This window comes from Tupaia chinensis, unplaced genomic scaffold (assembly GCF_000334495.1).
Source record: "Tupaia chinensis unplaced genomic scaffold, TupChi_1.0 Scaffold000014_1, whole genome shotgun sequence".
NCBI classification, from domain to species: domain Eukaryota; kingdom Metazoa; phylum Chordata; class Mammalia; order Scandentia; family Tupaiidae; genus Tupaia; species Tupaia belangeri.
Genome location: NW_006159444.1, coordinates 4527949 through 4544457, shown reverse-complemented (window position 1 = coordinate 4544457; position 16509 = coordinate 4527949). Strand labels below are relative to the sequence as shown.

Genomic DNA, 16509 nt, shown 5'->3' with positions numbered 1-16509 from the left:
TAATCTACAAAAGCCTCAGTTTTATTACTAGTAAAATGTAAATAATAAACTCTACTTCAAAGAAAGGATAGAAGATTAAATAAGACAGTATAAATAAAGGCAAACCAACATAGCAGGAATATACGGTACACGCCAGGCACAGAGGAAATTTACTAATAAAGTTTTGGCCTGGGAACATCAGATGGTTCAATGGTTATGTCACTGGACTCCCAAATAGTTGTCTACAGTTCAGCTCCTGGACTTGGTGGCTTAAAACTCATGTGAGTGTGTGTTCAAGATCCCAACCCAAGAGGAGAATGGAGGAGAAGGGTTTGTGCCATGACCCCTGGGGGTGAATTTCTCACTTTCTGTCTCTCTGTGTCTCTGGCAAGCACATGTGCCCTATAACAAAAATCTCTCTCTCAAAAAATAAAAGCTTTGGCTTGTCTCTTTTACCTCCTTTCCCAGGTATAAAATATACTTTCTTTCAGAAGATTCCAAATATTCTAGTAATAACATCTCTACAGATGATATGTGATTATGGTAGCAATTAGGAAAGTAGAAGAAAAAAATTCACCTAAATATCACCTCTTTGATTGAGCAATTGTTCACATCAATCACTTTCCTTTTATTTTTTTTAGAGGCTTCTTTATCTTCTGGGGAAAATATGTGCACAAAGAATTCTTTTAAACTCTGTATATATATATATAGATAGGGAAAGTGAGAACCTTGCGCACCCAGGGGGGATGACCACACCACAATTCCTTCTCCTCCATTCTCCTCTTGGAATTTCTGGGCAAGCATGCACAAATATCCAGCATGTTTTTGAAGCCACCAGTTAAGATTCGAACCATGTAGGCAGCCGGGTGGGAATAAGTTACCTTAACCTCTGTGCCAGCTCTTGGCCTGTAGTTACTATTCTTAAACTAGTTTTACAGTTGAGAAAATGGAGGTAAGAAAGGTGAATTAAGTTGCCTAAGGTTGTAGAGCTAACACAGGTCAAAAGCTGGGACTTGAACTCAGGTACTCTGGCTTTTAAGTCTGGTTTCTTGCTCACCATTCAATGCTATCCAGCCTCACATAATTAATTCCTTTTAGATTTAATGACAACAAAAAAATAAATGTTACTTACAGGCAGGCGGATCAATTTCTTGTGGTATCGCTCCACACGCCCAAAGACCTCCTGGCAGTACCGACGGAGCTCATCGAGTTCTTCCTCAATGACTGCCGCATCCAAGGGCTCACTCTTTTCTATCAGCTGCTCTCCTTGGGCAATTATCTGCTCGATCTTATTGTGGTTCAATGCAATTTCTTGCTGGAAAGCCTAGGGACCAAATCTCACGTAGTTTTTTTTTATGGCTTACACTGACATAAAACAGTTACAACATAGTATTCTTCATTAAATTAGCAAAAGCGGGTAGGGATATTTAATTTACACTGATAAGCCAAGAAGTTATTATTACCTAAAGTAAAACATGACAATTGTACACTGGAACAAAAGTCAGCAATGAACATGTTTTAACTCCATGACCAAAAAAAAGCCTTTGGTTAATGAAACGTAACAGGAACAAGTCTTCAAACAGGTCATAAAGTTGATTGCTCTGATTACCCTTGATGAAAGCAATAGCTATCGATATCCAGCCACTGAAATAAATTTGGCATTGCAACAAAAAGTTCTTAACAGTTTATATGCCCTGGTCAGATGTCCAAAATGGCTAAGAAAAGCCAACCACGTGACAGTGCCACAAATTCTCAGATGATCCTTTGGTCATTTCAGGACTTTAAGTAGGTAAAGTTTCAATGATAAAACAAACAAACAAACAAAGGGGGGGGGCATCGGGTGAGGTGGTCCAGGTGCTGGGCTCCTGCATGGTTAACTATGGTTCAAATCCTGGCCCTGGCGACTTGAAACTCAAGCCGGGTGCATATGCATGCACGTCCAAAATCTTGAAAGGAAAATGGAGGAAAAGGGATTGTAGCACGGCCATTCTCCCTGGGTGTGTGTGTGTGTGATTTTTTGCTTTCTCTCTGTCTCTGTCTCTGTAGTGAGTGCACATGCCTTACGACAAAAATCTCTCTATAAAAACAAAACAAGAGACCAGCAGTTAGTGTAATGGCTATGTCACTGGACTCCCATGTACTTGACCGTAGTTCAAGTCCCGGACCCTTTGGCTTAAACTCATGCTGAGCACATGTGCGTGCGTGCCCAAGATCCTGAGAGGAGAATGGAGGAGAAGGGATTGTGGTGTGACCTTCCCCCTGGGGGGTGATTTCTTGCTTTTTGTCTCTCTGTCTCTCTCTGTCTCTCCGGCAAGCGCACACACCCTATAGCAAAAACCTCTCAAAAGCAAACAAACAAACAAACGAATTAAGGGAGGGTTATTTAGACTTGTTCTAGATGGTTTAAAAGAGCGAATGCATGGGGGACAAGTTTTAAGTAATTATGTTTTAATTCAATACAAGAATCAACTCTGGAAGAGTTGAAACTTTCCAATGAAACAGACTGCCAGGGACAGGGGTAGGTGATGATAGGTTCCACGATTCTGCCAACAGTCTAGAAGGAAAAGATTCACCCACCACTTGGTAGAAATTTCTCCTCAAAGGATTTAAATATTGATTAGCTTGTGAGATAACTTGGAGGAATGGCATTGGGAAGGTGAGAGTAAGAGAAAATGGCTCAGTAGAATAGCAAGGTTTATTATTTTCTGTTTTCTTTCATCTTGAGAATGAATAATTAATGATAAATTCCTTGTTTTAATGTAACAGTCAAAAGATTATGACCATCGGGAACCAGCAGTTAACATAATGACTATGTCGCTGGACTCCCACGTAGTCGACCGCGGTTCGTGTCCCGGACCCGGTGGCTTCAAACTCACGCCGGGGACGTGTGCGTGTGTGCCCAAGATCCTGAGAGGAGAATGGAGGAGAAGGGATTGCGGCGTGACCATCCTCCCTGGGGGGTGATTTCTTGCTTTCTGTCTCTATGTCTCTCTCTGTCTGTCTGGCGAGCGCACACGCCCTATAGCGAAAAACCTCTTCAAAAAAAAAAAAAGATTATGAGCATCATGACTATTCTTAATTTGCTACTCAAATTTCTAGTTAGCTACTGTGCTTAAACTACATATAAAATATACTTAAAGTTAATTTGGCATCGAAGGATAACTATGTGGAATGAAATCCCAGCATAAGACATTGCCAGCTCTAGGAATACAGAGATCAAATAAACTAAGTGAAGAGGTTAGAAACAAATCAGAAAAATAAATTTAAGTAAAAAAACACAACAATTGGGACATATTGTGGCATAGTGGTTAAGGCTCTGGACTTCCCACATGGCCGACCACAGTTTGAGTGCTGAGCTGGCAGCTTGAAACTTACATTGGGTGCATGTGTATATGTGCCCAAGACCCTGAGAGGAGAATGGAGGATAAGGGATTGCATTCTGGCCACCCGGGGAGTGAGTTCTTGCTTTCTGTCTTTCTCTATGTCTGTCCAGTGAGTTCACATGTCTTATAGCAAAAATATCTCAAAACACACAAACCACACAGCAACAAAGGAAAACCTTATACCTTGGCAGTCAAACTGATAATAAAAAGTGTGAATAGGGGTTATCTCTAGTTAGTGCTCTTTATTTTACTTTGATATTTTCTGATTTTTTTGCAACCAAGGAGAACTATTTTTTTAAAATTTCACTTTATTTTTGATAGAGCTCACACATGTGCATTCAAGAATGAAAAAGAGAGGAGAGAGAGAGAAACACCCTCCATAGGATCAGGTCACACTGCAATCCCTTTCCTACAGTCCTCCAACCCACTGGATCCTGGGCACCTGAGTGCATGTCCAGTGTTTCAGGCTGTCTGAGCTGGGGATTCAAACTGTGGTCCTTATTGGGGATGTGGCTTCTCTTAATATCTTAAGTAGCATAGTACCAATACTCAGTGAAGCCAGCCTAGAACTAATTTTTTCAAAAGTCTTACTAGGTTCTTCATAAAAGAATTTATAAATCATTTTATTTCACATTTTCTTCCTATCAATAATTTTAAAAAATGACTAATCGATTACCTTCAGTTGCTTTATTTTAGCTTGAACGTCACACTCAGAAAAATGTTCAATATTAGTGAGTTGCAGATCCATCTCTGTTAGCCAGACCAGAATACTGTCCCGGGCAGTCTCGAATTCCTCCCGCTGGCCGATAAAATGCTGGAAGTAAGAGGAAAATAATTAAAATGTGAAAGTCCATATAAACGTGTAGCATGTCACAGTGAACTCCAAGTCTCTGGAAGTCATTTCTCCACAAATAATGATAACCCTGCCATCACTGACCATATCACTTCCCTGACACCCTTCCTGTCATTCCAGGTGCACCAGATCACTGAGCTTATGTCTCAATATCGTGTTCCAGTGGTCCTATTTTTTCATCTGGCCTCTAAATGAAGGATGAAGAGTAATGAAAACCTTGAGTCTGCGCAGGATGGAGGTGACACGCTTTTGCAGGTTGTCCCATCTCTGGTTGCCTTCGTGAACTATCTGTTTCAGGCTGCACGCAGAATCGGTGCGGTTCTCTCTGGCCAGTCGACGATACTGCTTGTTGATCAGTTCTAGCTGGGTCAGACTCTCATGGACTTGCCGCTGGAAAGCCTAGGACCACAGAGAAGCAGCTCAGTGGGGGAGATCAGGGAGGGAGAGGCTCCTGGTGTTCAGATTGCAGGGTCAGGGAGGACAGGAAGTGACTCAGCAAATGAAGACAGAAGGAAAGCCTAAGGACAGCATTCTTGCCTTTATTAAAGCAAAGTAATTCAGTAGGAAGAGCTCAAGGGAAAGGAGTGGATCAATCAAAAACATGAAGACAATGTGGAATAATAAATAGATGTACATATGTATACACACATGCAGACATATATACAGGGGTCTGCAAAAAGGTCATAGAAAATGTGTTACAAAAAACTGCATAGATTTCAAATTTTTTTGCACCAAAATAATCTTGTACTTTAATACCATTTCCATAAACTTTGTGCAGTCTGTGTGTGTGTGTGTGTGTGTGTATGTATGTATATTGGGTTGTCAGAGAAGTCATGATGCACTTTTGCATAGAAAAATACACCATGATAACCCAGTACATACATATGCATATGAATGTATATAGCAAAAATCTCTCATATATATGTATTCATGTACATATACACATACATATGGTAAAATGAACATACATAAGGTAAAAATGAACATAAATATGTTTAAACATATGTATGTACATAACATACATACTTGTACGTGTATATATATATATGCACACACAATGCACATACCAATACACATAATATAGTTTTTAAAACAACAACATGGAAACAAATTTCCCTAAAAAATAAAGCATTATAAAAATATATATATATGTGTGTGTGCGCGTGTGTGTGTGTGTATGTTGAAATGTTAAATATTTCTGGTGTCAATGCTAAGAAAGATATTTACAATAAAATTATTTATTTATAAAACACATAATTTCCTAAAAATCCCCAAATTCCACCAATTCTGGCATTCATTAGGGAAAAATTGCCTTTTGTAGAAGGCTTTCTAAATGTAAGCTATTATTAACTTTTAAGAAAAACAGTTTAGTAAGCTACAAGTAACTACATTTTGAAAAGTTTGAAACATGCTCTATTTATTTTTATTATTTCCGTTGAATTATTCAGTTTTACTAAAACATGTTAAGACTAGTACAGCACCCTCTGCATGTAGCAGCTCTTTACTTTTGAAGCTACCCTATACACATTAAGCGATTCTGAAAGTAAAATATTCTATTTTCTCCCTGCCATATAGAACAACCCCAGCACTAAACATCATTCCATTAAAAACACTTCAAACTCACTTGTATAATTTATAACTAATTTTTATCCTGGCATTAGATTTTTAAACATTATAGTTCAATAATTGGACTATGCTCATTAAAATCCACAAACTCAGTTTCCCTAGGCTCATCCTACTGTTTACATACTACCACAATTCTGCTTTCCTTTTTTTTTTAAGAGAGATTTTTGGAATAGGGTGTGTGTATGTGCTCGCTGGAGAGAGACAGAGAGATGGAAAGTGAGAAATCACCCTGCAGAGGGAATGGCCATGCAGAGATTTCTTCTCTAATCTCCTCTTGGGATTTTGGGCATGCACATACATGCACCTGGCATGAGTTTTAAGTCACTGGGCCCAGGACTTTAACTATGGTCTATTAGGTGGAAGATCAGCAATGTAACTATTTCATCATCTGCTGGTCCCACATTTCTGCCTCTAAAATAGCTTTTCTTTTTTAAAATATATTTTTATAAAGAATTATTTTATTTCATTTATTATTATCATTATTATTTTTAAAAATTTGACCAGAGAGAGAGAGAAAGGGAAAGTAGGAAAGCAAGCTTCCAGGTCCAGGACTCGAACTGTGCTTAGCCATGTGGGTGTCCGGCACCTTAACCACCATGCCACTTGCTGGCCCCTCTTAAATTGCTTTTCTGAGAGTTGCTTTAAGAGCCTTCATCCTAGTAAAGGCAATTCTCTATAAAACTTTACAGTCATTTCCCTTTGCCATTATTGAAATCAGAGTACATGTTTTTCCTACTGGGGTGATGTACAGCACCCAGGGCAGGACCTGGCCCACCCAGACCTATCTCAAATATTCATTCAACTGAATAGTAAAAACTGTTTCTGCAATTTACCTCTGTCTCTTAAGAAAATTAACTACAAGATTAATGATAAAGGACAAAAAGCAGTCATTATAGAAGCTGTCTACGCATCTCATTTTTGCTGTAAAATCTGAAAGTCTAAACTAGCATCAGAAGGGATTTTACATAATCTGCCTTGTAGAATAAGCCAATTATGAAAGGTTTTAACCTTTTTGAAGCTGACTATAATAAGACAGTACAGTAGTACTTCCACAAGCCTTGGTTCACATTGAGATAACCTGAACTCTACCGCAGTCTATTGTGGCTTTTAACTTCAAGTTTTCTAAGAGATAATTTTTTATATGAGAAAACATGAGTTTCATACTAGTTACATATAAATCCATTCAGACGCTACAGTAACTCTTATTTCATACAGTATTTGAATACTTCAGATGGATATAGCTGTCTATCTATGACTCATATTTTAAACCCTGTAAGAACAAAAAGTAAATTTCAAATTTCCCATAATATATCTGAGTGACTGAGTGGTTAACTGATGTTGCAACATACAAATGAATCCAGATGAATTTGGTTGGATTTTTCGTTGTATTTCTCAACAGAATCTGGGGTGGAATTAGCAAGGCAGAATGGCCAGAATGCCAGTGAACTGTTTGCTGTTGATGTACAAGTTCATGTCTGCCTATCAGCGGGAACTAAAGGGAAAAGAAACTTCAGATTAAAAAATGGTTGGGCTGGCCCCATAGCTTAGTGGTTAAGGGAGCTGGATCCCACGTGGCCCATCATTGTTTGACTCTCAGCCCTGGGACCTGGAAAACACATCTGGTGTGTTCTGGCAACCACTCATACTCTGGCAATTAAAAACAATAAATAAAAAGGTCAACTGTAGGCTAGGCAGGGTTCTCTGTGAAAATAAGAGGCAGCTGAGGAGTAGGAGTATCTTTGTTTCACCATAATTGCTTAGACTCAAGAAGTGCAAAAAGGCAAGGATTGGAATCAATTATTGAATATAACCAATTATGAATACTGAATAATCTATTTCGAATGTAATTATACCAGTTCTATTTTCATCTTAAAGTAATTGAAAAGTCTTGGTGACTCAAGAATAGCACGGGTCTTTGTTGTGTAATTAGAAAAAAGATTATAATGAAAATCTTTTATTCAAATCTGGAGCTAACTCTCTTTTATTTATGATTTATATGTGAATATATATATGTGATATATGTGTATATATATATATATATATATATATATATCACACACTCACACACACATGCTCTAATTAGGCAAAAGAAATAAAATATATTTGGAAGGTAAATGAATATATGGAAATATTTCAATCTTAGAAAAGATGGATAATTGTGTAGGATTCTGAAATAAATGTAATAAAAAGACCCTTTGTAGGAATCACAGTTTTTGTTGTCTAATTTACTTTCTCTTCATTACAACTTTATTTTCAATTCTTTCATTTATTTATTTTTAAATTTTTGCCATAGGGCACATGTGCTTGCCAGAGAGAGACAGAGAGGGAAAGCGAGAAATCACCCCCTGAGGGGGTTGCTGGAATCTTTCATTCTTAATTCTTGAACTCTAGAGATTTGGGGCATGCATATACACATTCCTTGTGATTTTCATGCTGCCAGGTCCAGGAGTTGAACCTTGGTGTCAGTCATGTGGAATTGAGTGTCTTAACCACTATGCCACCTGCTGGCCCCTATTTTTAATTCTTAGAGTCTCAAATAAAAATAAAAACCTCTTTTGCCCACTTTTTTGGCTACATATGAGGTAAGAAAGCAGCTATAAAGTCAGCCCCAGAGCTGAATGGATAACGTCTGAGCGAACAGCTAGTTTATGTCTTGGAAGACCAACCACCAGCTGGCTATCTAATAGCAAAGCAAGGATTACAAATTTGGAATTATAAATCACCTCAAATTTCTTGAGCTCTTCCTTGGCAACTGTGTAGAGCACCCCAGAAGAGCTGGGGAAAGCAGCTGTCCTTTCTGAGATCTTCAGCCAATCTTCAAAACGAGAATAGTCATCCAGAAACTTCTGCCACAATCGCCACGTCTCTTCGATTCTAAGACAGAAGACGAAAGAACATATTCTGATTGTTTGAGACTGTGACCCTCCAGAATCCCATCTGATGCCTGCAAGAGGATTTAGGGTGCCCAAACAGGCAACTGTTGTGCCAAACAATAACTGTGCCTGGAGCCAAACTAGACCACACGGGAAAAAAGACAACTGTTAGAGTTAAAATAAAACAGCTGTTTTTTTTTTTTTTTTTTTTTAAAAAAAAAAAAAAAAAAAAAAAAAAAGAACTCCTGCAACTCTAGTTTTGGAATTAGTCAAATGAAATATTCTAAGAACATATTACCCTGGATGTGTGCGAGGAGGTTCGGAGATGCAACAACATGTTTACAGGGTGCACCCAGGTCAGAGTTCCATGGAAAGAAAACCGAGGTTTGAAATTCCACTTAAGTCCAACGTCAAACTCACCCTGACTAAAGTCACTCTATTGACAGCAAGACAAATACGAGAGATCTTCAAAAAGTTCATGAGGGACAGCAGATGGCATGGAGGTCAAGGCAGTTGGATCCCAAATGGTTGACTGCCTAATTTGATCCCATATCCAGTGGCTTGCAAAACATGCCTGGCACATGTGTGCACGCCTGAAACTCCAACAGGAGAATGCAGGAGCAGGGATTGTGGCATAGCCATCCTTTTGGAGTTGGAGTAACTTCTCAATCTCTCTCTCTCTCTCCCTCTTTCTCTCTCCCTCCCTGGCAAGTGTACATGCCCTTTAGCAAACTTAAAAAGAAATAAAAAACTTCATGGAAACTGCATAGTATGAATTTACTATGCCTAAATTTCAATATAAACATATATTAGGTCAATGGGAAAGTCATGACATATTTTTCAACGTTTTTCTATGCAAACATGCATTGTGACTTTCTCGACAACCCAATATACATTTTTGCACCAAAAAACTTGTAATTTAGCTCCATTTTCCACAAAATTTGTGAATTCCTTTTGTATTAAACTTTTAAAAGTTCACCAAAGAGCATAGTAATCTTGCACTATAAGTCACTCAAATTTTGCAATACAGAGTGATTTTTTCCTTTCCAAGGGCTTAAAAATAAATGTCTCTTTGTATAGACTAATTTTTAATAAAATAATTAATGTTTTCAGAGTCACAAGTTCTGTAATCTGAGACCGGTCTGACAATGACGTATTCTTTATTTTTTTTGTATTATATTTGAATGATTAGGCCAGGTATCACTTGGCTTATTATATTATAAATTACCTCTATACCTACTCATTTTCTCAACTAAATGTAGACAATGGCAATTTTGGGAAGCCAAGATGATTTCTGGACATTGGAACCAAAAGGAAATTGTGAGCTATGAGTACTCGGTGACTTCCTTCTCTTTCTGGCCTTTGCTCTTCCCTAACTCAGCGTTCTGCTTACTTGAGCCTCCTTTCCATGGACATGGCACAGATGTTTCTCCACCGCCGGTCCAGGTTGCGAGTCGCCTGCTGGATGGAGTCACACTCGGCATCGGTGGCACACGCGTCGCAGTCATGCAGCAGGACCTCACACAGGTTGAGGACAGAGGCGACCCCAGTACTGTGCTTCTCTATGTCCCGCTGAAGCTCCTGTAAGGGAATGCAACAAGCTTTATTCAAAACTGCACTATATAGAAGAGGGGAAACTGCAGTGTTTGAGGACTGGTGCATGGTGAAGCTGAACCCTGACGAATATTTTATTTCTTTCAATGCACCAAGTTTCCTGAAACTTATTTGTGAAACTGAGAAAGCTCCTAAGTATGAGAAAATGGATTTAGGAATATTTCAGCTATGTGGGCACGCCAGGACAAACTGAACAAGTGACATTGATTACAGGAAGTATACAACTAACTTCTTTAGTGATCGAAGGATGAATCTTGTCCCAGAGTCTACTTCACAGGTACATCATTTCCATTTCAATCAATTGGTTGATCAACCAATCCACAATGCAATAAGCCTATGCCTGCTAAGAGGTGGCACTAAAGAACTGGGATTTGACCTCCAAAGATCTACAACCTGTTTTGAACAGTTAATTTAATCAATGTTAAAAGGCACCATGGGGACCAACAGATGGCATAATGGTTACGTTGCTGGACTCGCATGTAGTCAACTGCGGTTTGAGTCCCAGATCCATCAGCTTAAAACTCACACCAGGCGCATGTGTGTCTTTACCCAAAATCCTCAGAGGAGAATGGAGAATGGAGGAGAAGGGACTGGGACCTGGCCGTCTCCCCTGGGGGGTGATTTCTCACTTTCTGTCTCTCTGTCTCCCCAGAGAGCATATGTACTCTATAGCAAAAATATCTCTTAAAATAATGTACTATGGTTTAAGGTACCTGGATTTTATATAAAGAATGACACTGTTACCATCAGCAGCTTCCTTAGAGAGCAATTTTAAATGTAGAACAGAAAGTTTGTGAGAAACTGGTGGTGCAGCAGTAAAGAGCATCCCTTTATAAAGCTACTCTATGTGGGAAGTTCTGGGTTTGCATCCAGATACCTCTCTGAGCATGCTAGATATGTGCATGCCCCAGACCCAGGACTGCCTGAATTTGGGGGTGGGTCATGTCATCAAACCCTACTGGGCAGGCTGTCTCTCTCTTGTGCTCACTCATAGAGCAAATAAATAAACTCAAAAAGAAGTTGAAGATTAAAATAAAGTATTAGATCTTTCCTCAAGTCCTACAATGTGAAGTCTTTGTATTAATTGCAAAGAACATAACTTCATTGGAAATTTAACTCAATTTACTCAAGTATTCCATTGTTTTTTTTAATCTTTTTTTTTTTTTTTTTTGGAGAGGTTTTTGCTATAGGGTGCGTGAGCTCGCCAGACAGACAGACAGAGACAGAGAGACAGAAAGCGAGAAATCACCCCCCACGGGGGATGGCCATGCTGAAATCCCTTCTCCTCCATTCTCCTCTCGGGATCTTGGGCATGCATGCACACGTGCCCGGCGTGAGTTTAAGCCACCGGCTCCGGGACTCGAACCGTGGTCGACGATGTGGGAGTCCAGTGACATAGCCATTACGCTAACTGCTGGCCCTCCTCAAGTATTCCATTATTAAGAGCAAGTGATACCTGTTTTCTTTTCTTCATCACTGTCCTTAATGTTTTCCTCTCCTTTCATGCAATTCTTGAATTGCATAGCTTTTGTTTGGTCTAATAATTTCTCATCTTACTCAAATACCTGAAATTTACATTCTTGTGTTGTTCTTCATCTTATTTTTGTCCTTAACAGCCTGTTCCAATGTCTATGAAAATGCTAATATTGTTGAAAGTAGTAGCGATGCTTTCCATTAATTTTTGGAGGTTTTATGACGTAGATAATAGAAGATAAACTCTATTAAAAATATTTGTTTTAGGAAACACTTCTTTCGAATCTGTCACAAATCGTCTTTTATTTATGTAGAAGAATATATCATAGGAATTGCCAGTCTAAAACATACAAAGTAAAATATCAAAAGAATTAATTCAGTGTTTGCTTAAAGACAGAGACTTCCAGAGACCACCAAATGAATCTGAGGTCTTCTCGTACATCTTGTACAAGGATATAAATTTGGAAGAAGTGTTAGGCACCTGAATACAATTCATGCATTTAAAGAAGTTATAGCGTTCTATTTCATTTCCCCCAAGTACTCAGAAGTTTTTGTTAAAATCACTACATAAAATAGAAATATTAAGACTAGAAGGGTTTTATAACCACATATAAGTGCCCTAATACAAAGATTTTAGTATCAGCTTAACTTCACTTAGTCATGTGCTCTTGAATTGTCACACTGCATCTAAATTGCTTGTTCCTTATCTATAATACATAGACAGCTTTTCCTTTTTCTTTTTGAAGTTTTTGCTCTAGGGTACATGGGTGTGTTAAAGAGAGACAGAGATAAGAAGGAGAAGGGGAAAGTGAGAAATCAGCCCCCAGAGAGGATGGTCACTCTGCAATCCCTTCTCTTCCATTCTCCTCTCAGGATTTTGGGTATGTACACACATGCATCCAACATGATTTCCCTGCCTCCCTGCCTCCCTGCCTCCCTGCCTCCCTCCCTCCCTCCCTTCCTTCCTTTTTTCTTTCTTTCTTTCTGTCTTTCTTTCTTTCTTTCTTTCTTTCTTTCTTTCTTTCTTTCTTTCTTTCTTTCTTCTTTCTCTCTCTCTCTCTGTCTCTCTTTCTTTCTATCTTCTTTTTTCCTTTTTTTATATTATCATACACATTATGATCAGCAGACAATTTTCCATTTTTATGTCTGTTAATTGTTTTGCCTTCCCCCCCCCTTGATTCCCTCCTCCCTTCCTCATTGCCCATCCTTCTCCTGCACTGTCTTTAGTTTGCTATTATTATCATTTAATTTCAAGAAAAGCTGTTTTAGCTTTAATGAATCAACATCAAAAGAAGAAAAATTTACATAAGACTTAAAACCAGAAAACGGGTTAGGATTCTGTCCAAACAGTAGGTAGATACTAAAAACTCAAAAAACAAATATGGATGATTTTCAAAAGGCCACATCCAGGACTCAAACTGGAGAGTCTGTCATGTGGTATCCAGTTGCCTTAACTTCCATGCCATATGCTGGCCCCGACACAGTGTTTCCTATAGCTGGCTCTGCTCAATTAAATCTATGAGAATGAAGTACTTTGGCAAGAGAAACATACAAAAACTAGCCATGGAGAAAAAGACGAAAATGCATTTATCGATTTAATCTATCTTTCTAAATATTAGTCAGAATTTTTCCTTTTGGAAGACACATTATTATGCTATTTATCTCTCACAACATACATCCCAAGAAGAAAAATTTTCACAGAATCATTCTTAATACTTCCCCAAAAATAAATTATAGTAAATATATCTTTGTATTTCTTAAATTATGGTTTACAAAGACTCCTTTGTGCTAGGCACTGTACTCAGTGTTTTTCTCACTGATTTTCATAATCACACTGTGCAGTATGTACTGTGCTGATCAGCGTCCCAGACATAAGGAATCTGAGAGTTAAAATAATTAAGTGCTTTTCCCCAAGTCATGCAGACGCGTGGCCAGGCCAGAATTTGAACATAAAAAGGCTTTCCTTTTAATCAGCAGTATGTTTTTAAAACTATAATTTAAAATTAATGGAAAAACTCTAGGGGCATATATGAATATATTAAAAAGTAAAAAACTGTTAGCAAATGTCTAAGGAAATAGTGCCCTTTCCACCTGATTCCACTTCTCCTGGAGCAACCATCTCTGTCTCTTGTAGCTCTTCATTCTTGCCTTTACTTTTATATTGGGTCATCGGATTGGGTCGTCGGAAGAGTCATGATACAGTTTTGCATAGAAAAATACATATGAGTTTTCCAATGACCCAATACTTCTAAGTAACATGTTGCTATTTTAGCTGTTATCGATTCTTCTATACTAGAGAAGGAACAAACTTGTACATGTTCCCACTGGGCTCCAATGACAACTTACTGCTCCAATGAGCTTCTAATCGTTGTCTGCATCATCATGGCTACTTAATATTTTTCACACTTGAGCAACTAAAATATGCTGTGGATATGCTTCTCTTCTTATATAACTTTACTTTTTGTGCCACGCCACAATCCCTTCTCCTCCATTCTCCTCTTGGGGTCTTGGGCACACATGCACTTACGCCTGGCATGAGTTTAAGCCACTGGGTTCGAGACTCGAATCACTGTTGACTACATGGGAGCCCAGCGATGTACCTATTACGTCCTCTACTGGTCCCCTTTTTTTAAAACTCAACACCTAAAACTATTTTAACACATATTCTAATTGACTTAAATAGTCCTTAAGATAAAATATATACATAAACCATTTTACAGGATTTTAAAAATAGAGGCTATTTACATTTTATAGCATTATTAAGTTAGGGAAATTGGCTATAATGACTGAAATGTAATACAAGGAACCAGAATCTTGACTGAAAATTCAAACACCCCAAAGGCCTGTAATAACAACACTTCCCATGGGAGGTGTTTGGTATTTACTATTGGCAACTGGAACTAGATATACTTGATAAGAGTAAGTGAGAGGAGTGGGAAGTGAATACGACTTTTGTATGCATTTTGTTAGAGTCGTCTTCCTTTCTTGGTAGGTCTTGCAATTCTCATTGCAAAACAACAATTTTTAAACCTAAAAATTTTAAGTATGTATTATAATCTTTTTCCAAACATTGTAGAAAGAAAAAGAAGGTCTCCTTTCTGAGTTAGTGCGCTGGTGATCCCAGATCAATAAATAAAGCTGTCAACCCTGCTTTGGATACATCGTTGCAATTTAAATTTTACCTATCACCCTAGATGGTCTTGGTGGACCAATGGTACTAGCCCTATGATGGCACAAAGATCTTTGGTGTGTGTGTTTGTCTTTTTAAGAAAGGATCTTACTATGTCATGATTCTGCCTCAGTCTCCCCAGTAGCTCTGACTATGGAGTGTGCCACCAGGCCCAACCATGTGCTTTACCATAGCCAGGCTAACAAGTATTTTTATCACTTATTCCTCTCAGAACTTGGAGCTTGCCTGCCCCAAACACTGGCCTAGACAAAGCCTCCCCTTCATCACCAGACCTGCCTCGTTTTCTGCTGACTCTCCTTGCTCCTTGCTAAATCACCATCTGACACCTGCTCTGCTGTCCCACCAAGAAGACTGGCATTTGATGGCTCTTTAATTTGATTTCAGTGGGTTTAAGTTTTACCTGCTGCTCATTAAGCTTTCGCTGTATTTCTTCTGAGTTGCAGGAATCGTAGACTATGGGCTTGGCCAGCTCTGACTCTATGTGAGCTAGCCAAGTCCTCAGGTTGCTCATGTTCTTATCGAGTTGCTGCACAGCAACCAGGGTCTCCTTCAACTTCTTCACCCTGCAGATAGAGAAGATGAGACACCAGCTTCAGTGACAGACCCATTCATGTCTCCCTCCTGTGCAGATACAGCAACTAGGTTTGAAGTCCAATTGGCTAAGTCAAGGAACAAACCTTGATGTCCATGAACATATGAATGAATTGGAAAAATGTGGCACATATATTCTATGGAATACTACTCATCCATAAAAAGCAAGACACTGGCATTCAATATAAAGTGGATGAATATGGAAGATTTGCTGTTCAGCGAAGCAAGCCAGGCTATGAAAGAGAGACACTGTATGTCTCCACTTAACACCTACTGAGTGCTCATACTTGATGATGGAAATTGAAAGACTGGAGGATACAGAAGCATTCCAAATGGTGATAGATTCCGGAATCAAAATGGGAGAAGGGTGGGAGAAGTGGGAGAGTGTAAGGAAGGAAATTAAGGGAGAAAATAGAGAGGCAGGACATTTATGGGACACAGAGTGGGTTATTATTTGTTGTTGATAATGTATTTTGTATCCTCAACTGGACTAGTATGAAGTGTTTTCAAGTTGGGTAGACTCAACTTACAAGCAAAGTGATGTATAATGATTAAATGTGTTAAAAAAGGAGAACAATTTGGAGATCCCTCAAAAATCTACAAATAGAACTTCCATATGATCTTACAATCCTACTCCTTGGTATCTACCCAAAGGACAGAAGAATTCTCAGTAGGAAAAATGTTTTCACATTGATATTTATTGTGGCATTATTCATAATTGCTAAGACATGGAACCAACCCAAATGCCCATGAACAGATGAATAGATTGAAAAACTGTGGCACGTATACTCTATAGAATACTATTCAGCCATAAAAAACAACAAAACCCTGGCTTTTGACAGAAAGTGGAAGAATATGTAAGATTTACTGCTGAGTGAAGCAAGCCAGGCTATGAAGGAGAGACACTGTATGTCCTCACTTAATATA

The 16509-nt window shown here is 38.6% G+C and overlaps 1 protein-coding gene across 4 annotated transcripts in view; it reads right to left on the bottom strand.

Moving 5' to 3' along the window:
• Positions 1-16509, bottom strand: part of SYNE1 (spectrin repeat containing nuclear envelope protein 1) — a 596966-nt gene that overhangs the window by 28243 nt on the left and 552214 nt on the right. For 3 of the 4 annotated variants that reach the window (XM_027769865.1, XM_027769873.1, XM_006140001.3), the window contains 5 exons: positions 10108-10295; positions 8565-8715; positions 4432-4614; positions 4039-4176; positions 1112-1303 (listed from right to left, as the gene is read on the bottom strand). In XM_027769865.1, coding sequence (XP_027625666.1) covers positions 1112-1303; positions 4039-4176; positions 4432-4614; positions 8565-8715; positions 10108-10295 — 852 coding nt within the window. Of the gene's footprint in view, positions 1-1111; positions 1304-4038; positions 4177-4431; positions 4615-8564; positions 8716-10107; positions 10296-15391; positions 15583-16509 lie in introns of those variants that run through there. The other variant, XM_027769862.1, reaches the window with a different exon arrangement.